At 37.6% G+C, this 21,886-nt stretch overlaps 5 protein-coding genes across 7 annotated transcripts; 2 read left to right on the plus strand and 3 right to left on the minus strand.

The window, feature by feature from the left end:
- Nucleotides 1-532: 532 nt before the first annotated feature.
- On the plus strand, nucleotides 533-1,783 carry LOC126605090 (uncharacterized). The gene is made up of 2 exons (XM_050272444.1): nucleotides 533-1,404; nucleotides 1,496-1,783. Exons 1-2 carry the CDS (start codon nucleotides 1,294-1,296, stop codon nucleotides 1,766-1,768), a joined length of 384 nt encoding a protein of 127 aa, XP_050128401.1. The 5' UTR covers nucleotides 533-1,293; the 3' UTR covers nucleotides 1,769-1,783.
- A 3,874-nt stretch (nucleotides 1,784-5,657) lies between these two features.
- Nucleotides 5,658-7,778, minus strand: LOC126605085 (uncharacterized). Its single transcript, XM_050272439.1, has one exon. It carries the CDS (start codon nucleotides 7,542-7,544, stop codon nucleotides 6,057-6,059), a length of 1,488 nt encoding a protein of 495 aa, XP_050128396.1. The 5' UTR covers nucleotides 7,545-7,778; the 3' UTR covers nucleotides 5,658-6,056.
- Nucleotides 7,779-10,104: 2,326 nt separating this feature from the next.
- On the plus strand, nucleotides 10,105-13,473 carry LOC126605087 (enhanced ethylene response protein 5-like). Its single transcript, XM_050272441.1, has 13 exons — nucleotides 10,105-10,411; nucleotides 10,514-10,650; nucleotides 10,750-10,843; nucleotides 10,998-11,087; nucleotides 11,284-11,349; nucleotides 11,484-11,573; nucleotides 11,704-11,760; nucleotides 12,129-12,190; nucleotides 12,398-12,485; nucleotides 12,645-12,721; nucleotides 12,807-12,881; nucleotides 12,966-13,071; nucleotides 13,161-13,473. Exons 1-13 carry the CDS (start codon nucleotides 10,244-10,246, stop codon nucleotides 13,290-13,292), a joined length of 1,242 nt encoding a protein of 413 aa, XP_050128398.1. The 5' UTR covers nucleotides 10,105-10,243; the 3' UTR covers nucleotides 13,293-13,473.
- A 170-nt stretch (nucleotides 13,474-13,643) lies between these two features.
- Nucleotides 13,644-16,768, minus strand: LOC126605086 (protein HEAT STRESS TOLERANT DWD 1-like). Its single transcript, XM_050272440.1, has 11 exons — nucleotides 16,603-16,768; nucleotides 16,332-16,495; nucleotides 15,733-15,994; nucleotides 15,527-15,625; nucleotides 15,256-15,421; nucleotides 15,027-15,133; nucleotides 14,752-14,891; nucleotides 14,574-14,646; nucleotides 14,340-14,455; nucleotides 14,101-14,218; nucleotides 13,644-14,018 (listed from the first exon to the last, which is right to left on the minus strand). Exons 1-11 carry the CDS (start codon nucleotides 16,648-16,650, stop codon nucleotides 13,890-13,892), a joined length of 1,422 nt encoding a protein of 473 aa, XP_050128397.1. The 5' UTR covers nucleotides 16,651-16,768; the 3' UTR covers nucleotides 13,644-13,889.
- Nucleotides 16,769-17,960: 1,192 nt separating this feature from the next.
- On the minus strand, nucleotides 17,961-21,763 carry LOC126605084 (uncharacterized). 3 transcript variants are annotated; one of them, XM_050272436.1, is made up of 10 exons: nucleotides 21,347-21,763; nucleotides 21,158-21,202; nucleotides 21,005-21,056; nucleotides 20,851-20,924; nucleotides 20,623-20,753; nucleotides 20,372-20,495; nucleotides 19,723-19,901; nucleotides 18,833-19,618; nucleotides 18,643-18,738; nucleotides 17,961-18,212 (listed from the first exon to the last, which is right to left on the minus strand). In XM_050272436.1, the coding sequence occupies exons 1-10, from the start codon at nucleotides 21,369-21,371 to the stop codon at nucleotides 18,141-18,143; spliced, it is 1,584 nt and encodes a 527-aa protein (XP_050128393.1). In that variant the 5' UTR covers nucleotides 21,372-21,763; the 3' UTR covers nucleotides 17,961-18,140. The 3 variants fall into 3 exon arrangements, with proteins under 3 accessions (XP_050128393.1, XP_050128392.1, XP_050128394.1); XM_050272435.1 differs by having other exon boundaries at nucleotides 19,723-20,033; nucleotides 21,347-21,762; XM_050272437.1 differs by lacking the exons at nucleotides 20,851-20,924; nucleotides 21,005-21,056; nucleotides 21,158-21,202; nucleotides 21,347-21,763 and having other exon boundaries at nucleotides 19,723-20,043; nucleotides 20,623-20,752.
- Nucleotides 21,764-21,886: the final 123 nt, after the last annotated feature.

Below are 21,886 nucleotides of genomic sequence, written 5' to 3' on the forward strand. Positions count from 1 at the left end.
TCACATTTTTACATTAAAAAGTCAATCCTAGTACTATTCACTTTACCCTTTATTTTGTCCTTATCGTTATAACTCAAAATTATTAAACTTTTTTCATTAGTTTTTCCTAAAAAATATGTAGACGTGGAGGCTCGAGCCATAAATTATCATGTATATTTATATCATGGCAGCTAGGGGTGGGTTCAAAAAATCGAAAACCGAACCGGACCGAGGTCGAAAAACACCAAACCGAAAAAAAAACTGAACCGAAACTGTCAAACCGAATCTGGCCAGTTCGGTTTCGGTTTTTGAGGTTCGGAAACCGAACCGAACCGATATATATATATTTAATTGTTTTTTTCTTATAAATATTTTAGTCATACAATTACAACAAAACCGAACATGTTGCCAAGTTGGTTTCAGTGAAACTTTTCAAGCTAAGAGCGTATGGGTTCGAACCCTCGGCTCTAGGATGTTGGAAATTTTTTTTAATTTTCATGAGAAATGAACAAAACCCTTTAAAGTTTTAACCCTAGCCGCCACTCCCATTTCAGTTTTCACCTCTAGGTCTTCTCAAACACTCTATTTCTCTCTCCCCTCCGTTGCTTTCTTCCTCTCTGGTCTCTGCTTCGTCAGTCTCTCTCTCTCTCCTTCCTCTCTTCCTCCAAATCACTCGCCCCTTTCGAATTGGAAGTCTCTCATCTTGCCGCAACTTCTTCTTGTCGTTTCGAGTCTCGACAGCAAAGGTTAGTCTCACAGTCTCACTTCTCTGTGATTATTTTGATTGTCCTTTTATTTTTTAGTATCCTTGCATGTGGATTTGTTTTAGTTTCTGGGTGGATTTGTTTCAGTTTTTGGGATGGAGGAGGAGCCCCGCAGGACTAATTTGTATCGACGGGATCCTCGGCGAGGCGGAGAAGAAATCGACTATGATGGATTTCACAGCTGAGATGAAGATCCAAGCTTTTCTCCGACTCTTTCATGGTTTTGGTTCGATTTCAAAACTACCCAAATGATAAAAAATTAAAAGACTATGATGGATTTCTGGGTTTTTTTCTTTCTTTCTGGATTTGGGTTTTTTGTTGAATATAAAGGCTTCAACTTCATGACTACAAAACGATTTGAGCTTTTTAGAGAGAGAGAGAGCGGCTTTTGATGATTTCAGCGAGTAAATGCTGTAAGGAAGAAATACAGAGATCCAAAACAAGTTAATGTCGGGGAGGACCTTTCTTGTTTATCAAAAGCCGGTTAAACAAGCAGCACCAGCAACCTTAGGAGGTGGAACCTGCGCCGGCTCCTCCACTGTCAGCTGAAATGTCTGAACAGCTATCTGTTCTGGAGGAAAAGATAAAGAACTTACTGGAACAAGTGGAGGCCCTAGGTGAAGCTGGAAAGGTCGATGAAGCTGAAGCACTCATGAGAAAGGTGCTGCTGTTGGGGATTTTTAATTATTACTGTGAAGTATACTGATACATGAAATTTGACTACTTGATTTCTTTATCCTTTCATTTGGTAGGTGGATATGCTTAATTCCGAGAAGACAGCCTTGGCTCAGCAGCCCCAGAATGATAAAGTGTTGATGCTGGCACAGTGGATAAGTTTAACCACTCTGTTGCTGGTGCTGCTTGTTTTAACCACTCTGTTGCTGGTTCTTTCTTGTTCTTACTGCATTTTTGTATCATTGGCTTTGAAAAATGATCACATAAGATTAAATCATAATTTTTTAACTTTTAAACCAATGAGGATGATTGGCCTTCCAGATTTTGTATTGTTGGCCTTCCAGATTTGATATCATTGCCTTTTTAGAATGGCTGCAAGCTTTGTGTTCTTAGAAAATTTGTTTGCTATTTAAAATTAAAAAAAAAAAAAAAAAAAAACCGAACCTGAAAAAACCGAACCGAATACAAACCGAACCGAATGCAAACCGATAAAAAACCGAAACGAACCGAACCGAACAGTAATTTCGGTTCAGTTTCCGGTTTTGACAAAAAACCCAACCGAACGGAACCGAACCCACCCCTAATGGCAGCCCACTAAAATGCTATTTTTTGTTTCCTAGAGTGTAAAACATCTTGTTTGTTGGTCTGGTTATTTTCCAATACTAGTAACCACTAATTACGTGTCTCGATCGTGATCTTTAACTGCGATTAACGCTTCGATATACGTGATAAGTCCTCTATATTTGGGGCAAAGGCTTCCATTTTTAAGAAAATTCCGATTTAGTCATTTTACTGTTGAAGCAACTTTCATCAGTCGAGTGGGTGACTTGTAAATAGAAACCACCAGTAAAATTATTAAGTTTCACTCAAGCCATACGTGGTAACATGTATGACTTCATTGATGGTGATGGGGCCCGCAAGAGAAAGGTTGACTCAAAACAACTTGAGGCCCATGAAAGTCGTTGCTGTCACATTCGGCCGAACCCTGACCACATCTCGAGCTTGACTCTATCTTAGCACGATATTGTCTGTTTTGGGCCTCGACCACATTCTAACGGTTTTGTTTCTGGAAACTCAGCTGAGAACTTCCCAGTGGGTCACCCATCATGAGATTACTTTCGCGCGAACTCGCTTAACTTCGGAGTTCCGATGGAACCCGAAATCAGTGAGCTCCCAAAATGCCTCGTGCTAGGTAGAGATGGGAATATACATATAAGGCTTACATGATCCACTCTCCTAGGCGATGTGGGATGTTACAATCCACCTCCCTTAGGGCCCGACGTCCTCGTCAGCACATTTCCGACCAGGGATTGACTCTGATATCAAATTGTCACATCCCAGCCTGGGCCCCCACCACATCCCGGCTCGATTCTGCCGTAGCACGATATTGTCCGCTTTGGGCCCCAACCACACTTTCAAGGTTTTGTTTCTGGAAACTCACACGAGAACTTCCTAGTAGGTCACCCATCATGGGATTGCTCTCGCGCGAACTCGCTTAACTTCGGAATTCCGATGGAACACGAAGCCAATAAGCTTCCAAAAGTCATCGTGCTAGGTAGATATGAGAATATACATATAATGTTTACAGGATCCACTCTTCTAAATGATGTGGGATGTGCCGAGTTTTAGCTCTTGGAAAATACGGGCATAATGGGACCATTATGGGAAAAAGATTTTTGTTTTTTGTTTTTCGGGAATTACACACCACATCATTAGTCAAGTTCACCAAATTGATAGGAATAAATGTCCAGTTGCAACTTATTTATTATTTTGTTATAAATATATCAAAGTTAGAGAGATAACCTTTATATTGAGTGGAACGAATTAGATGTAAAATATCACACTGTAATTAAAACACAAGGGGATGACAAATTAAAGAGGGAGGAATATATGATCTTATTGAACTTTCCTTCTTTCTGATGTATTCTCTCTGTATGTTATTGCAGGCATACGGAGCGCTCTATTTATAGAGCAGCTCCGATCAAACCCATTAATTGTACATTCAAAATTTACAACATATACTTTGAAAATGTGATTCCTACAATTCCAAAGTCTACTGCCAATATTTTCATTAGTCTGTAATGTTGAAAATCCATTTGTGGGCATTCAATTATCGGCCAACGTTGTCAACAATGCTGATATTTTCAACATATTTTTCTTTTTCTAATAATAAAAAACTAAATTCCAAAGAATAATATCCTCGTCTTCCTAATTTTGCCAAAAAATCTGAAAAAAAATCGACCATTTAGAAAGCGACAACAAAGGGGAAATTATTTTTTCGATGTTTTGAACTCCTGTTGTCTTTTCGCACACATTGATATTATATACATTAATAACTAACTACACATTACGCAATTAATACAATAAAAAACAATTAAAACTTTTTTTCCAATTTTATTCCAAAGTGATTAGAGATTCAAATAGAGTTTCATTTTGTGAATGAAGTTATAAAAAACAACGTTCTTACACTTTGGATGCGGTCTCTAACTATCAATATTCTTTGATTGAAACCTTTTTAGTTTTTAGTTTTTTATTAAAGTCCCTGACATTAATATAATAATGTAAGTTACTATATTTTTAAATTAAAAATTAAAATTGAAATTTGTAATTGTTTATATTAATGAGATTTTAAATAAAACCCATAATTTATGGGATTAAAAATAATAAAATATAAATTATACTCTCTATCATATTGTGTGTGTATACATATATGTATGGGTACATTAACCAAAATTAACAAAAAAAGGTATTGTACCAAAACATGGATACATTCTCAAATCAACGAAAAAGAATGTACCCATATAAGTTTAAACATGGATTAAAAAATTTGAATGGATTTTATATTAAAAAAATGGTACATTTTACATATAACAAATTGATATATTTGAGAATGGGTACATTTAAGATTTAAAAAATTGAAAAATTATATGAATTGGTACATTTAAGATTAAAAAATTGAGAATCTTTATATATATATATAAACTAATAGGTACAAACTTAATTTAATTTAATTTTTTATTATTTTGGAAATGTTTGAATTGAAAATTAATTAGAAGTTTAATAGAGGTGTGAGTATTAAACCCTAAATTAATTACTAATTTTTATATTAAAAATTATGTAATAAACATGTAAATTCATTATCACATTAATGATAGGGACTTGAATCAAAATTTGAGAACTAATAAGGTTTTAGTCAATAAACAGTAAAAACTAGGGACCGGATACTAATTTTTCCTTACTTTATTTATAATTTCTAGTATTCTATATATACTTATAGTTAGGCTCCTCTTCTTGAGAATCCATACATCCCTTATACTAAAGTATATGGACAGCTATCTCTCGAGCACAGGTTTAGGTTCGGCATTAATGGATATATATACTTATAGTTAGGCTCCTCTTCTTGAGAATCCATACATCCCTTATACAAAAGTATATGGACAGCTATCTCTCGAGCACATGTTTAGGTTCGGCATTAATGGAAAAATAAAACGGAGCACCTAACAACGTATCTTCACAAACTAAGAACTACGAGATCGCCCTTCTCATTCTGGGATGCATTCTCTCTTCCTATTTTCCAACTTGCCTTTTTATATTATAATTTATAAAAACTCATTTTTATCAATAAAAGACAATCCTTTTTATCCAATTTCAAACATACATCTACATGAGTAATGTTAGGAAGACTAAATTTGAAAACTAAAATTTGAAAACTAAAGGACATGTAAATTGATTATTGGTTTATTACTTAGGCGTTCATAGACGTACTTATTTTTATTGGTGACACATCATTTAATTTGCAAATTTAGTATTTCTAGCATTACTCCTACAGACCACTTGTGTGCCTTTTCATTATTATTTTTTTATTCTATTATCATGGGTCCCACTAGTAATAAATAATACATATATGTTTCTCGAAGCATAGTTTTCAACACGAAACGTGGTGAAACTGCTTCTCTCTCCCTCACCCACTCGTTGTGTCCCTTGTTGTCTAATTGGGAATTGGATCCTCTCCTGAGATGTCAGGATCCTCATGACCAGCCCACGTAAGCTATTGAATTTTGATTCAACGGCTACAACTATTATAACTTTTAGAGAGATTCCTTGTTTGTAGTCGCACATAGGTTGATCAGGAGGATCCTAAGCTTGTGCTCAGGAGAGGATCCAACTCCGTACAATTGATATGTATTTGCTTTTCAAAGAATATAATTTACAAGTGAAGAGAAATTTGATACTTACAAATTTTAAACTAAGAAATGGTAAAAATAATACCATTACATTTTATTGATGAACTCGTAGTATAGCATATATCCATTCAAAGACATAAAGGTTGAAGTATCTCGCAATACACTGATACTATCACCTAGCGAATGATGTCTCTTTACGGAACTACAAATCTACAACTCAACATTTAAAGGGCGGATCCTTTTCATGGTACAGCTTTTATTTATTACATGTAATGAATAGACAGAAGAACGACGTTGCCAGGGAGACTAAGATGTCGCTACGAGTGAGCTCCCGGATCATGAAATAACTAATACTGCTACCCTTCTGCAATGCTGGATCATAATAGCGAAATCTCTCCAACCACCACTCAAACTTCACTAAGCTGACTCCACGGGGATACACTTTGCGTGGACATCACGCAGCAGGCAAAAGAACAGACTTTGGAAATGACACAGATCCATTGTTAGGAGCACCCTGAATATTGAGAATCGTTGTGACCAAATTGTATATGTGGACATTTTCAAAACTAGGAACCTTGCGACCTCTTTCAAACTGAGGACCATGCCCAACAAATATGGTCCGCATGGAGAAAAAAGCATTGTCATAACCGTGTGCACCTCCACACTCTCTCTGTTTCGTCCTCGTTTGTTCTACCTTAAATCCCTCTTCAACCAACCCTACTATAGGCGTAATTCGATCACTTGCTGCATAATGGAGCCGACTAGGAAGCTCCTCCTTAAGATACACTCTCAAATTCTTCCCATTCTCAACCTTGCCCGATTTCAACCCTTCATTCATCTTCTCAACAACATTCACAGGATCAACACCTGAAGGTGGACGAATGGCGAGCAATGGAGTAAGTGACTGGACCCAATCATTAGGAATTTCAATCCAAGGGGCCAAATCACTTAAATAAATTAGCTTTTTATCGCATGTACCAACCATCCCATGATCACCCACCAAAATTATAGTAACATCCTCGAAAACACCTTTTTTCTCTAAACCTTCAATCAACCTCCCAATCATTTTATCAATTCCAGCAACAGCTTCAGTAATCTCCCGATCGTCAGGCCCGACCTGGTGACCCTGATGATCGGGATCCTCGAAGTACAGAGTCATAAACACAGGAATTTCACTACTAGGCATATCAAAGTAATTCAAAACGGAATCAACCCGTTGTTCGAAAGGAACAGAGCCATTATACTGCATACAAAGCTTATCAGGGCAAGTCCAAGAACCTTTAATTACCTCAGAACCCGGCCAGAAGTAAGTGGCAGCCTTCAAACCATGATTCGCCACCGTCTCCCACAGCGGCTCGCCGAGCCACCACTTGGGCTCGTGGCTTCTCATGGTGAAGGACTCCCCTGTGTGCGGGTCCACAAAGTGGTTGTCGACAATTCCATGGTAAGCAGGGTAAAGACCTGTGACAATTGAGTAATGGTTAGGAAATGTCAGAGTTGGAAACACCGGAATCAAACCCTCTTCCGCCTCCGTCCCGTTGGCGATGAGGCGGCGGATATTCGGCGTCGGCGCCTTGAACTGGTACCCGAATCGAAACCCATCCGAGGAAACCAACAGAACAACCGGATGATCGAGTTTTCTCAAAGCTCGAGCCTTGTATTCCAGTGACGAGGACTCGTAGACGGGCGCGGATTTCGGTGAGTTGGAGAAGAATAGAAAGGCGAAGGCGAAGGCGGCGGAGAGAGCAACGCAGGTGGTGAGGAGGAGAGAGATGAAGATGACGGTGGTGCTGGGTTTGTGAGAAGGGGAAGACGATGGGGTCGGAGAGGCGGAGGGGTCGGTGTTGAAAGAGAGCAGCGCCGCAGATGGGCTCCGCGACCGCGAGTCTTCGTCGTGGGTCGGGATCGGAGTGGATTTCACATGCGTCAAATCCGAACCCATCAGAAGAAACCAGGTGATTGTTTCTGGTTCGTTTTTCGATGGGTCGGAGACTGAAGGATGTGGGATGTGGGTTTAGGGGGTGAGGTGTTTAGAGAGAGAGAAAGTGTGGGGTTGGAGTGAGAAGAAGGGATTAAAGGTTGGGTCTTTGGGTGGAGTTGCAGACAGTGGCTTGGTCGAGCTTTTGGAGAAGACCGCTTTTTAAAGATTTTTTGGTTGACTTGATTTGAGCTGGAAGGAAGGTTTCTACGAGTCTACGGCACCGACTTTGGTGTTTGATTTGGCGCATCTAAATTCTAAACGGTAAAAATACGTATGTGTACAACTTTATGTATTTAATATTTACTTCATTCATTTCATGCTTATTTTTCAATAACATGTATTAAAAAGGACAATCTTCTCATTAAAAAAATGAAAAGATAATGCTTGAATCCAATTTTTGTGGCCAGTGGGGGTACCTTCTTGTCTACTTTTGTGAATAATGTATTTTAGATTTTTTTTTTTAATATCATATGAACTTATACGGAAATTTGGCGTAAAAATGAGCACAATTGCATTAGGATTCATACACCCGATCTTATTTAATGTGATAAGGCTTAGTTGTTGTTTATCATATTGTTTGGGCCCAAATTTACATCATCGGCCTGTGCAATCAAGGCCGTTGAGTGAGCATAGCTCTCAATCATTGGATGGAAAAGTGAAGATAGTTTTGTTGTTGTTAAAAGATAATATTATGGTTTTTATCATAATAATTATCTTTTAATTATCTTGACATATGCGAATTATATCTCTAAGCAAGTGGTACAGTTCAAATTAAATTGGGATATGCGTGACATCAGATAGTGAAGCATGCAAATGATAGTCATACAACTGCAAATGGACTAATGCATGCACAGATAAAGAAGCCTAGGTAGGCTTGACTTTTGGTAGTGATGTGATAAGCCTAGGATTTGATGGTGGAGAGAGAAACCTAGGTAAGCTAGGTCTTTGGTCATGATGGGATAACCCTAAATAGTTTTTATATTTTGTTTGAAAAGTCAGCCAGCCTATGCCACGGATCAGATTTCATTCTGCGAGGAAGAGTTGCAGTCAGACTCTGCAACATTATATGACCGTGCAAGCCAAGTACTTCAATCTTATAAATACAGATGCAATGGTAACGGAAAAGAGGCCCCTCCAATTCAACACACAACTGCCATGCGCAAACTCTCTCAACAACTTGAGATTTTTATTTTCTCTTTTCGCTGACACATCTTCTGTTGGCATAAACAGCACTGTGAAAGCAACCAGTGATATCTTTAGTCGGCATAGATAACTCTGTCGCCGTAGAATCAGCCGATCTTGCAACATCTTTCGTTGGCATCAACAGCACTGCGGCGATGACGGTTGATTACCTATCCAAGTCTCAGTTGAGAAGGGTTTCCAAATCCTTATTGATTGAGGTCATCTCATTAGCCTTCTCGGCGAAGTGAAGTGTTACAGCTTACTGAGCTCAGCGCATTGCACGCCAAGTTATTTTATGATTGGATACTCTCAAGTAGGATTTAGAGTTCGGCATTCAAACGGTCGAACCACGTTTACTATTAAGACTTATATCTGCTTTGAGTATTTGTGCCCTTACACTTTGGTGTCGATTTGGCGTGAGTTTACTCTGACGAATACCATCACTGTGACCGAATTCGACGACGACGATTCGTGAACTTCGTAAAAATAGTAGTCTTGTCTTCAGGTTCGAGGACCTAAGAGGCCGAGACGTGTTCCTTCCTCAGCTGCAATCGCAAGACGCAGAAGTCAGTCGCGCACCCAACGCAATATCAACAAATTTACTCATCGGCCGACGAGTTGGCACGCCCCGCATTCACCAAAGGACGTAGTTAGCTTATAGATTACTCGGCCTGAGTGCCACGTAAGCTTGGTAGTTTTTAGGGTCAACACATATGAATAATGAATTTATACATCTATTTCAATTTTGTCTTATGAACTAAAATTTTAAGAAAACCTGTCCTATCCATAATTAAGTCACCATATATTGTGTTCATGGTTATTTTAGATTTTAGACTTTTTTTTTTCATTTCATTGCTTGTGAGAATATAATTAATAAAATCAAAGTCAAGTTTGATATTTATCATTGTCTTAGAAGACAATTATATTTCAGGAACATGTGTTATATGTCATGAGGACTATAATGTTAGAGAGAAACTCGATCAGAATTTTGTATGTCGTTGTATTAAGTTTTATGTTTGTTTTACCATATAAAAAATATTAACTGATTATGTTCAAGTTCAAACGCACTAAGTAATGAGAGAAGGTTGCTTATAGTTCACTACAATTTTTTCTTCCTAAAAGTAGTAGAAGTACAAGATACGATCTAAATTTTCAACTAATTTGAAAAATACATGTCTGGATTAACCTTAAACATCAATCATATTCATATGTAAGGCACATAACTTATTTAAGATGAAAAACATTAAAAAAAAATTAAAGTGAATTTGCTAAAAATATAATTAATAATAAATTAAAGGTATGTTTAAATTCATATATGACATTTAAAAAATAATAATTCTAAAATAGACAAGAAAGTAAGACGATTCAAGAAAAACAAGAACAATGGTGGAGCAAAACGACGTCATTGAACCCTTCAGAAAACAAAGTAAGGTGTGTGCTTGCAGATACTGAGAGTGTTAGATCGAGCAGACAGAGAGATGGCGTACTTGAGCATGGGAGAAGCTCACAGAAGAATTACCGATTACCTCAACCGCTTCTCCGATGCCGTTTCGACCCAGGACGGAGCTTCCCTCAAGCATCTCCTCTCTCTCTCCTCCGACAGCCCCGCCCTCCTCTCCCTCGCCGACGCCCTCAACATCTTCCAGGTAATACGTTCTCACCAATGTGTATATTTGTATACGTATTTGTATTTGTTTCAATTCGGGAATTTAGGGCTTTGATTGGTGAGGGTTCTTGGTGTGTGACAGGACTTCAATAGATTGATCAAACAGTCCGATAACGACTCGCAGTTTGGCGAAATTCTGGTGCATCTCTTCCGGGCTTTTCAGAGTTACCGAATTGGGAATTTCATTGATTCCTATCAGGCATATGAAAAATCTGCAAAGTATTGATCTTTTTTTTATTGATTTTTTGTTTTATTTAATTCTGTTCTGTGTGAAATTTTGTATTTGGTTTTGGACTAAGGTTAACGATGGATGTGCAGTGCTTTTATTCAGGAGTTTCGGAATTGGGATACGGCCTGGGCTTTGCCAGCATTGTATGTCATTGCTTATGAGATTAGGGTTCTAGCTGAGAGGGTAAGACCCCCAGTTTCCTTTTTTATTTAATGAAAAGAAAATTAATTTGTACTTTATTATTGTTCTGTCAAGATACGTGCTTTATTTCGTAATTGGTTGCCGATATGTTGGGAAGACGAATTTAGTAGGACTGGCCTGTGTGGAACTTTTGTAGGCTGATAAGGAATTGGCTTCAAATGGAAAGTCTCCAGAGAAGTTGAAGGGAGCTGGCTCTTTCCTTATGAAAGTCTTTGGCGTTCTTGCTGTAAGATTCTCTCTTTTGATATTCTATTTATTTCGCTACCCTTACTAAACTTTGGTTTGTATTTTGTTCTCTTTGCAAGAAAAGTCCGTTCCTTTACTCAAACTTCTATACAATAAGAGTTAATATTTTCTTGGGTGTTTACGAACAATTGTTTGAATCTGTACTGCTAACTCTTTCACTGGTGTATCCATTATAGGGAAAAGGCCCGAAACGTGTTGGAGCATTATACGTCACTTGCCAGTTGTTTAAAGTTTACTTTAAGGTAATTTTTTCGCACGCTTATGAGTTCGTCAGTGCTTTTAATATCTGAATTAGCTATTGGGGTATCTTTTGAATGCTGAATAAAGCACAAATAGCTAGACCTGCACTATGATGATCATCATTATTACTTTGCAGCTTGGTACAGTTCACCTTTGCCGCAGCGTCATAAGGAGCATTGAAACTGCGCGAATATTTGATTTTGAGGAATTCCCTAAGAGAGATAAGGTCAGAATTGCCTTTGGTAGAGCAAATGCAATTTTTTTTTCTTTCCTTTTCTGCTCCCTCTCCTTTTGAATTTGTTCTCTATCGCAACTAGTTTTTATGTTTGTTCTTACTGTTGTACCGTGATGTGCAGGTCACCTATATGTATTATACAGGTCGTCTGGAAGTTTTCAACGAAAATTTCCCTGCTGTACGTATTCTAATTTTCATGATGTTCTGACGCCTTCTTGTATATTAAGCTATTTAAGTGGTCGTTTGGTTTTGGTTCGGGCATTACCCTCTGGAGTCTTGAATCTAAAATTTAGAGACACTGGATGAAGAAGTGAGCAGTTCCATACTTATGCCTTACCATATTTTTAAGTAAAGAAATTGGTTACCACTGTTAACATCCAGTCTCAGCAGATATGTGCTCAAATTATAGATTTGATCTCAGTGATGATTGATCTTATACTTTGCCTGAATACACTTATTTCCATGCCTGCAAAAAGCTCCAGAACTGAAATCTGAGTTTCCATCAGGTGTGTGCTATTCACTAAATCTACTTTTGTTACATTGCAGGCTGATCAGAAATTATCATATGCCTTGGAGCATTGCAATCCTCAGCGTGAAGCAAATATAAGGTAAGGTTTCATCTGCATGATAGACTTTACCGCCGGGCCCCTGGGGGGGGGGGGTGGGGGTTGTGGGATTGTTGTTGTGCCTACATATTCTTCAGATTGAAGTGTGATGTTTAACTTCTTGCGATAGGAAGTCAAACGTTAGATTTGTGATATGTTGTACTGTCTTTTATTGTCCGACTCATTGTTTCTCTTTTTGTATTTACATAGGATGATATTGAAGTATTTGATACCTGTGAAGCTTTCATTAGGCATCTTACCAAGTGATTGGCTTCTGGAAAAGTATAACCTGGTTGAGGTATGGCAGTCCCTTATTTATTTTATTTGCAAGAGTTATTATTTAAAGCTTGATGATGGGAAATGAGATATTCCGGTATTGCTTAGCTATGTTACTTCCCCCTCTCCCGTTTTCCAAAGTTGTGGCTAAACCCTAACTTATAACTTCTTGCTTTTGCAGTATAGGAATGTTGTACAAGCTCTAAAAAGAGGTGATCTTCGACTTCTTCGGCGTGCTCTTGAAGAGCATGAAGATCGGTACGTGTATCATGCATTTTGAAAATCTTGAGATTGGTTAAAATCGATTTCCAAAGATGGAACTGATTCCTTCAAAATGAAACAGGTTCTTAAGATCAGGTGTATATCTTGTCCTAGAGAAGCTAGAACTCCAAGTCTACCAGAGATTGATAAAGAAAATGTAAGTTCTCATGCCGCTTTATAAAATTGATGGTAAAATTCCTCTGAAGATTCAATTCACGACTTCCCCAATCTCGTTGTGCAGTTACTTCATCCAAAAGCAAAGGGACCCGGTTAAAGCTCACCAGCTGAAATTAGAAGTAATTGTTAAAGCTTTGAAATGGCTTGAGATAGCCATGGATGTCGATGAGGTACTTGTTTTCTCCACCTCTCTATCTCTGGTAGAGTGGTTCTTGGTTTCTCCGTTTCTCTCTAATCAAATATCTGGTGTAATTTGCAGGTGGAGTGCATAGTAGCCATATTAATATACAAAAATCTTGTAAAGGGATACTTTGCTCACAAGAGCAAAGTTGTGGTTTTGAGCAAGCAAGATCCTTTCCCTAAATTAAATGGAAAGCCTGTCAATTCATAGAGAATATCGATACAAGTAATCAGGTGATGAAAAATACAGTATGAAAACGAGATATGCCGGCCAGTTCGTCATTGGAAACCATTTTTATCGGCCCCGTGAAGAATCGCTATATTGTTCCCCTTGTATCTTAACTTTTTGTGAATCTCAGTATTCTTAGTTAATTTTTAGAACTTAACAGCCATCTTATGTTCCTGTTTATGCTCATTATTCACCCATCAATTTTGTTCGAAGTCGAACCAATGATGTCCTTTATGTCCGTAAATCGGCTATGGTAAACTCAAACACTGGCGATTGCTGTGAAATAAATACGGATAAAATTCTGTATGAAAGAGATGCATTAGCATTATGCACTTTAGAAACTTAACTCATCTGATAAAATATTGAAAAGGACATCCAAAATTGTAGAGGTTACTCGAAACACCATACCAGACCCCAAAACGGGGAAGGAAAAAACAAAACAAAAACAAGCGAAAACAATGTCTCTTCAAACTTGTAATTGCTTCAACACATAAGCCATCCGCCATTGGAATATGATCTGATATATATCTACTTTCCGGCACACGAAACAAACTGTTAAACTTGGACTTTCAAGCACCATCAGAGTTCAGAGGGAAGGGTAGTCTGTATGTTTGAAGGCATCAGAATATTATAACCATCTGCCGCAGTTGAAACGAGCATGCCAGGAATCTGTGTGTGCCAATGAAGTTCTTTCAAGTCCTTTTGTCCCTGTTGACCATAAATTACCATGAGTTAAATGACCGAAAAAGTGGGGCCTCTTGGAGTAGAACAGACAGTCGAATATGTTTACCTGATGAACAAATAAAAGCTGTGGAGGTAAATCTTTTGGAGCATTCACTTCCTCTTTTGTCTTCGCTTTGAATTCTGCCTCTTCCTCCTCATCATTTTCTAAAGAAAGATCCCATATTCTGGTAACAAAAGCCAAATGACAAATATTTTGAGTTCAAATATAAACAGCATGAAAGCATATAAATTTTTGTGTAGGACATGCCATTTATCACTTCAATCTGGTCTGTAAATATTACTTACGTCAGCTGATTGTCAGAAGATGTCACAGCCAAAGTGGATGCTTCATGTGGACTCCACTCGATGGAGGTGATAGGGTGTTTATGGTATTCAAAATGTGCCACTACAGAATCTCCTTCCTACATTCAAATAGACGAAAGAGGACTATATCATTTTAGAATTATCAACTTAAAGAATCACTCAAAACAATTTCATTGAACCCAATTTAACACTCATGGGAATTCCAACAAGACGTACCTTCAGCAATCTAAGATCACGAATGGAAAAGGTGCCATCATCACTTCCAGATGCCAGCATACAACTAGCCAGCCTGATAAAAAACAATGAAGTGCCAAGGTCATCATTTCATATGTGGCACAAATGTATCAAAACAATAACAAATAAGAAAAGAAACATTGAAGGTTTAAATAAACACCTATTCCAAGACATAACATTCACATCAGCATTATGCGCCTTAAAAGAAGTTGCTGGTGCCTTCCCTATGCGTATATCCCATATTGCTATATTCCCATCGACAGAACAAGAGGCAAAGACATCAGGTTCCGTAGGACTCCACTGCAAAGATAAAAGTTTTTTAAAAAGAATACCGTCAAAGGATTGGAAAGATTAAGGAAAACTATTCTAACTAGATTGTTAGATTGATTATATGCTTTAAAACAACAGATTTAGCTTCCCCTCCAAGCTACATACTTGTAAATCCTCCACACTTGCAATATGTCCAATATATGGGGTAGTATCAACATTCCATGTTGAACCAGATGTAGGTTCCCACAAATGTATACAATTCTTGCAGTCCCCTTTTAAAATCAGACATAAATGAATCATTAGTTTCAAGCTTTCAAATCAAGAAAGTACTATGCCATCACTTACACTTGATATAGAAAAAGAAAAAACAAATAAAGTGACTTGATAATAGTACCAGATAGAAGCCTTCCAGGTACAAGGGGACTCCAGTCTAGAGCAAACCCTTCATCCTTATGCCCAAATTTAACCAATGGAGCCTGGTTAAATACTGAAGAAGCTCCCTGGCTAGCTTCGGTCTCTGACTCGGCTAAGGCATTTAAATGAGAACTGAAGTCCCAAACCTGAAAGAGCAGCAGGATTAAGTCACGTACAAAGTATATGTAAATGGTCGTTCGAGGATCGGTTTAATATATACTCATACTCATAATCTTGACATAAAGTCAGACCTGCACATGACCAGTGTCTGCCCAAGATGCACATATATGTGGATTTTGTGTCATGGCGCGTATACGATTCACACATCCTTCATGAGCTACCTTGCGCAACTGTATATGAGAAGAAGAAAAAATGTCAAGGCACAGAGATGAGGTCAAAATTAAGAAAGATAAAGGCAAGATAAATCAAGCGTGGAATGTAAAAATAAAAATATTGCCTGCAAAACAGGTGCGCCAGATCCACTTGACTCCTCATCCTCGCTATCATCGTCACTATCACTGTCCTCACTATCCATATTAGAGTCATCATCTGCAGCTTTGGCTGGCACTGGCTCGCGCTTTTTCCCAGAAATGTTAGATACTTTAAATATTCCAAGAGAGTTCCAAGCAGCTTTCTCTGCCTGAGTCCCAGCAACGAAATACACACTATGGGGGAACTCTGTCCGAACCAACCCCAACGTATCCCGTACAATATCAAAGCTGTCAAAAGTAATTAACTTCTTTTAGCCATTTACTCGAAACCTATAATTCTCTTAGAAAGAATGAAACTTGAATTCTTAAATATAACCATTACCAGCAAATTAAGTATAAAATTGAACCTCTAAAACATAACTCAATATTACGAGTAGACGTGAGCTTTCCCGAAACGAAAAAAAAAGAGAAGCTAATTATTCACAAACGCTATAAGTCTAAGCTTTAGTTCAATTCAGCTAATCAAACTCCAATAATTCAAACCCACAATTCAAAATTTCAACTTTATGCTTTTCCTGCACTTTCTATGCAACCAAAAAGAAGAATCCATAAGATTCAGAGCAACCTTAAACAAGGCCAACCAATATGGAAGGCATGGAGAGAATTGTAAGCTGATGGGTCACACTGGAGCTCTTCGCCCTCCTCCAACTTGTCCACTCCCGGTTGCCATACCTTCGCCGGCATCGACGGTCCCGAAGAGGAAGAAGACCCATCTCCTTTCTTTGAGCCCTAAACAAAAATTCGATTCAACCAAATCAATTGGGGAAAGGATAAAACCTAATTTTACTGAAATAATTAAACAATAAGAGGAGAAGGAAGTGGATTTAGGAGCTGACCTTGGCCTTTCTTTTGGCTTTCTTAGGGTTCTTGATGCTTCTGACCATTTCTAATTCTTCAGATTTTGCAGGAACGGAGACTCTGATGAAGGAAGGCAGGAACACAGAGCGTCTAATGAGGGAAGGAAGGAGAAGAGAAAGCAAAACTGAAGAGGGTTTTGGTGGGGCTAGGGTTTTAGCTTATTGGGCTCAGCCTTTATGCTCATAATATGCTATTTTTTTAGCCCAAAAATAATTTTATGATACTGTAGTCCAATGGGCTTGTGTTGGATTTCCAATCGTAACCCTAAAAATTTCGACATTTGATAGTATATTTGGATACGTAAAATATACTTTAAATTTGGACAAACGTAAAAGTTTTAATCAGAACTATACATTAGACATGTATATTTCTTGCATGACCCATTAACCCTACTCAAAATGATATGATACGTTAACGAATTAGGTTGTCGTTGGCTATTCTGTTAATAACCTGTTAAGATAACGAGTTTGACACGATATGTTAAGATAACATATAATACGAACACGACAAATGCGTCTCGTTTGCTAGGTCTTGGTACGCACTCGTTTTGGTAATTTGCATCTCCATTATATATAGAGATGAGTATTGGAAACCGTAACAGTCCCAAAATCAGCCATGTTCTATGCACTTGTATAGTTTGTTTGTCATAATTTTTCATGGTTTTTATTTTTTATTTTATTACAAATAATGTTATTACTTTAAGAGTATCTCCAACAATACTAGTTAAATTTTTGTTGATTTGGCTAGTCACAACTTTTAACAAATACTATTTATTTTAGGTTAAGCTTCTTAAAAACCAAGCCCTTTTTATTTTAGGTTAAGCTAAAATATTTTTAATATGATTTTTTCCAAACTTAACAACCAAGCCCTTTTTATTCTCTTGAAACCCACAAATAATTCACTTTTATAGTTTTTAATGTTTAATAAAAATTTAATTCTCTCTCTCCTCCTAATAAATCTAGCAAATTACTCATCTCAAAGTTAAGATAGTCGTTTAAATAGCCTGTTAGAGCGTTTTTTTTTTTTTTTTTTTTTTTGCATTTTTTTTGGTTAAAGTAGCCAAAAAAGATTATTTTTCTAGGTTGGTAGAGATGCTCTTGTTGCTACATATACACTGCTATAATACTATTGATCACCTCATTGAGTACATAAAGTGGTCGTTCAAATCAATGTACGTACACATTTACAACTCCCTACATAATCTTTAAATTTCGATAATCTAAAACATAGGGAAATTATAAAATGGTAGTGTTTTCCACACACCCATTTATACTTCTTCCACAATTCTCTCAAATTTCGGCCATCAGATCAAATAAATTGAAGAATATCAAAGACAAAAGATTAAAAGACTGTTTATAAGTAAAAATAGGTACATGAATAATACTATCCTTATAAACCCCATTTACTTGCTATACACTATTCACAGAGAAACTTTTGCCATAGTTTTACAGAAATGGCAGGGACTGGAAATTAAAATAAATACTCATCCTGCATGATCATATATTGTCTTCTCTGTTTAACTGTTTTTTCTTTGTCTTGTAAGGAGAACAAGTGTGCCAAAGCCAATCATAATTGCAACTTTTATTGCCTGGCAAGAGAAATGGGAGCACAAGAAACAAAGAAATTAGATATGAAGCTCCATACTTTTTAGAATTGGTTTAATAACCATTTCGTTTTTATATTCAAGTTTTCACGTTTTGGTCTGAAACGCCTTGAACAAAAAGGAGAGATATTAATAAGAATGGAGGAAGGGTGGCGGAAAAGATGCGAAAGAAATGCACATGTAAATAATAGTGTATAATATGAAAATAAAAAATTGAAAACGATTTAAATGGGGTTTTCTTTTCTTCTTTTTTTATTTTTTTATATATTTTGTATGTCATTCCATCTGCATTTCTCATTCCTCCCTCTACATTCTTGATTCATCCATTATTTTTTGTCTACTTTCTCTTTATATCTAGTTAAAAAAATGAAATGGTTATCATACGAGCCCTAATAATGCGGAGAAAACGTATAACCTGCCCAACTGGCCCCCCAAAAGTTCCAGCCTCCTCTGATGAATTCTCAACCTTTGATCTTCTTCTTTGATTCTCCTCATTTTTATCCACGTTATGCTACAAGTGATCACATAAACATAAGGTAAAAACAAGATGGTTCAGCAAAGTGATGACTAACAAGTTACCAGAAGTTCAGCTGAAAATTTCATACCTCTTCATCATTTTCTGGTAGTGAAAAATTCGTCTCTCGTGGATGGATATTTGGATTCTCTCTGCAACGGCCTCGCAAATCTATCATTTTTTTACCAGTAGTTGTTACACAAAAGCGTATCGCTTCATCTGGAAAAATCCAGGCACCGGAGCTCTCAAAGGGAATGTGCCTATCTTCACAGTTTGCTACTGATGTGCATAATACATTGGGACCGGAATCTTCTTGAATGTGCCTATCTTCCAAGTTTGCTTCTGATGTACATACATTAGCACTAGATGAAGCTCCTTGAACGTCGGTGATTTGAGTATTTGACGAAGAAACTTGTACTCGACTCTCCTCTATACCTTTGATGCGCCCAGAATGTTGCTTTCCACACGGCATATCAGAAGGTTCGTGCCTATGCTTACCAAGAATCTTCTCTGATACTTGAACCATTTCAAATGCTGATCGTCTAACGAAATCTTTGGGAAAGTTACCTTTCTTTATGTCAGCTACTTGGTCCACATCTAATTGTTTGAATTTATTCTTTATCCCAGTGGGATGTGAAGATTTAATCGCATCCGAAGCTCCAAGTAAACTAATTTGGTGCTCGCTTTTTTCACCAGATGTTAAATCAAGATTCAAGTCTCCTAAAGGATCCTCTACCGCTTTTGATATTGACTCTGCAGTTTCTGTACTTATCATATTCTTGTGTTCTTCTAAGTTCTGGCTTTCCACAAGAGCTCCTGTTTTAATCTTATTTGATCGAACTTGTAATGGTGGTGATTTGATTCGAGGCCTCATATCCTGCAGTCGAAGCAAACATTATGCATCATTATTATGGAAGAACTAGTTCTATCCACTCGAAAAAGCATTTAATCATCTCTCATAAAGCAACATGCCAGACTTACCTCAGCTGAACCGCTTTCAAAGGCGCTTATCATTTTCTTTACACTGCTAGGAGTTTTCTTGATCGGACTCCGCTTCTCGAGGTTTCGAGGTCTATCTTCCTGAAGATTAGGATGATTTGTTGCGCCAACAGCCGATTGTGAGCCTCTTAATACTATTGAAGTTTTATCCGCAGAAGTGGCTGTGGATGGAACATTAGCGGGAAGTTGTTTGGGCTCAGCCTTCTCCACTAATCTCCCTTCATACGATTCATTTACTGGGAGCTCAACAGTCTGATGTAGAATAATGGCCGATGAAGTCTCTTTGTTTCTATCTGCATCACTCTAAAACATGTTAAGTGATCGTTAAAACAACTCGCGAAAACAAAAAGCGTATTCTCTAAATTGACCAAATTCTGCTTCTGATCATAATAAGCACTTCTTATTCCAATTACTATCTGAAAACAAAATTATCAATCGACAAAAAGTTTTCTAACTTTTCAACTTCAATATAGGGTAGGATTTTCTCATGCATTCGGAACATCCAAAATAACCCTCACGAAAAGAGAAATTTTAATACCACATAGAAAACTAAGGACTTGTCACCTTCTTCGTTCCTGTTACATTATGCCTGAAGTTTCTAAATTTTCTTGTTAAGCGATTAAGATCGAACCTGAGATCTCTTCGCGAAGGTAGAAGGATGATGCAACATTCACCCCAGCACTCAGAGTACTTTGCACACTGTTGGGACTGCTATTGATCAACTCCCCTTGTTTCTTTTTCAGTGCAGATTCTCTCTGCAAGAAAATTCAGATTATATACCAAATGCAAGTTGCAAACTTACGACAACTATATGAAATTTCAGTACAAACTGAAATTAACCATTCAAAACCAAAAGTCAAAACTAGCAACACAAGAGAATACCATCATTCGGATTCTGTTACGCTCTTCTTCGTTGAGTACAAACTGCAACTTCATACGCACAAACCCGCCTCCACTGAGGGGAAACAAGTCATCCCAAATACCCTTCTCGACTATCGACTTAACTTCAACGCCTGATCCAAAAATGATCATACATATTAATATGCCTCACTGCTTTTTGCAGACAAAAACAAGAGAAAGTTTATACATATAGGAATTGTTTTGACAAACCTGCGTGTGATATCTCATTACCCTCAGAATCTTGAAGAAGAACAACCAAATTGTCGCGGAGGGACGTCAATACGCTGTCCATAACACAACCAGGATAAGATACGAATCGAATAACAACAGCATTTATGATTAGAAGCAGTTTTATGATTATTACAAGGTGAAGTCTCCCTTGTCCCAAGCTTGGCACTCTCTTTTCCCCATAGAAACTGCAATGTGTATTCAATCAGTGAGCATTTTTTTAAATTGTTAGAAATTCTAGACCGAAACTCGAAGAACGAAATTAAGCTAAGAATAAATAATTGCTTACCCTTGATGGATATTGAGGAAGAAGGAAGGTCTATGAACTCGAGAACTGCAAATTCAGCAAAACGTGAAGAAAAAGAAAAAAGTTAACGTATGTTGGACATCACCGACTTTTTAAAAATAGGATTAGGCGAGATTAGCTCATCAGCGCCGTTTCATGTTTGAATTATAGTTGAAAAATAGCTTTTAGTACCTGAAACTTTGATGGTTCCTGGCATTGCAGAGACAAAGAATTTGCAAACTTCTGTTTTATTTTTTATTTTTAAGATTTGTAATAATTTGATGAATGGTTGAGGGCTTGAAGGTGGGAGATGGGATTGGATGGGAAGTGTGGATATCGTTAGAGGAGGGAGATTTGGTGTACAACAATGGTGGGTCCTTCATTAACTATTAACCACATCAAAGTCTTCAACTCAAAGGGCTGAGAGGAAAAATGACAAATTTTTTATCATCTGACCGACTTGCCTAAGAACTGGTCGGGCTCCCAAAGGAGGCACTCAATGACAGAAAATTCGAAGGTACACCGGTGAAACTGTCGAAACTGAGGTGCGTTCACCGGTGAAACTGTCAAACTCAGTTGCACCAGTCGAACCACATGGTTGTGCGGCCACACATACAGAAAAAGGGTTTTCCGTATTCCCTGCTTTCTGTTTCTACCCGTGGTCCCATCAGAATGGGAGAAAGGTTGTATGTGGCGGTCGTACACAGATTTTTCTCCTCAAATGACCATTTA

Source organism: Malus sylvestris, chromosome 15 (genome assembly GCF_916048215.2).
Source record: "Malus sylvestris chromosome 15, drMalSylv7.2, whole genome shotgun sequence".
NCBI lineage: Eukaryota > Viridiplantae > Streptophyta > Magnoliopsida > Rosales > Rosaceae > Malus > Malus sylvestris.

Excerpts from the sequence above, each read along its gene's own strand:
- LOC126605085 (XM_050272439.1), bottom strand. The coding sequence starts at position 7,544 with ATGGGTTCGGATTTGACGCATGTGAAATCCACTCCGATCCCGACCCAC.
- LOC126605084 (XM_050272435.1), bottom strand. The coding sequence starts at position 21,371 with ATGCCAGGAACCATCAAAGTTTCAG. Across the intron at positions 19,619-19,722 it reads TTGAAAGCGGTTCAGCTGAG|GATATGAGGCCTCGAATCAA; the intron begins GTAAGTCTGGCA and ends CTTCGACTGCAG. Across the intron at positions 18,739-18,832 it reads TACCAGAAAATGATGAAGAG|CATAACGTGGATAAAAATGA; the intron begins GTATGAAATTTT and ends GATCACTTGTAG.
- LOC126605086 (XM_050272440.1), bottom strand. The coding sequence starts at position 16,650 with ATGGTCAGAAGCATCAAGAACCCTAAGAAAGCCAAAAGAAAGGCCAAG. Across the intron at positions 14,647-14,751 it reads AATGTTATGTCTTGGAATAG|GCTGGCTAGTTGTATGCTGG; the intron begins GTGTTTATTTAA and ends GTTTTTTATCAG. Across the intron at positions 14,019-14,100 it reads AGCTTTTATTTGTTCATCAG|GGACAAAAGGACTTGAAAGA; the intron begins GTAAACATATTC and ends TATGGTCAACAG.
- LOC126605087 (XM_050272441.1), top strand. The coding sequence starts at position 10,244 with ATGGCGTACTTGAGCATGGGAGAAGCTCACAGAAGAATTACCGATTAC. Across the intron at positions 11,761-12,128 it reads TCAACGAAAATTTCCCTGCT|GCTGATCAGAAATTATCATA; the intron begins GTACGTATTCTA and ends GTTACATTGCAG. Across the intron at positions 12,191-12,397 it reads CAGCGTGAAGCAAATATAAG|GATGATATTGAAGTATTTGA; the intron begins GTAAGGTTTCAT and ends GTATTTACATAG.
- LOC126605090 (XM_050272444.1), top strand. The coding sequence starts at position 1,294 with ATGTCTGAACAGCTATCTGTTCTGGAGGAAAAGATAAAGAACTTACTG. Across the intron at positions 1,405-1,495 it reads CTGAAGCACTCATGAGAAAG|GTGGATATGCTTAATTCCGA; the intron begins GTGCTGCTGTTG and ends TTCATTTGGTAG.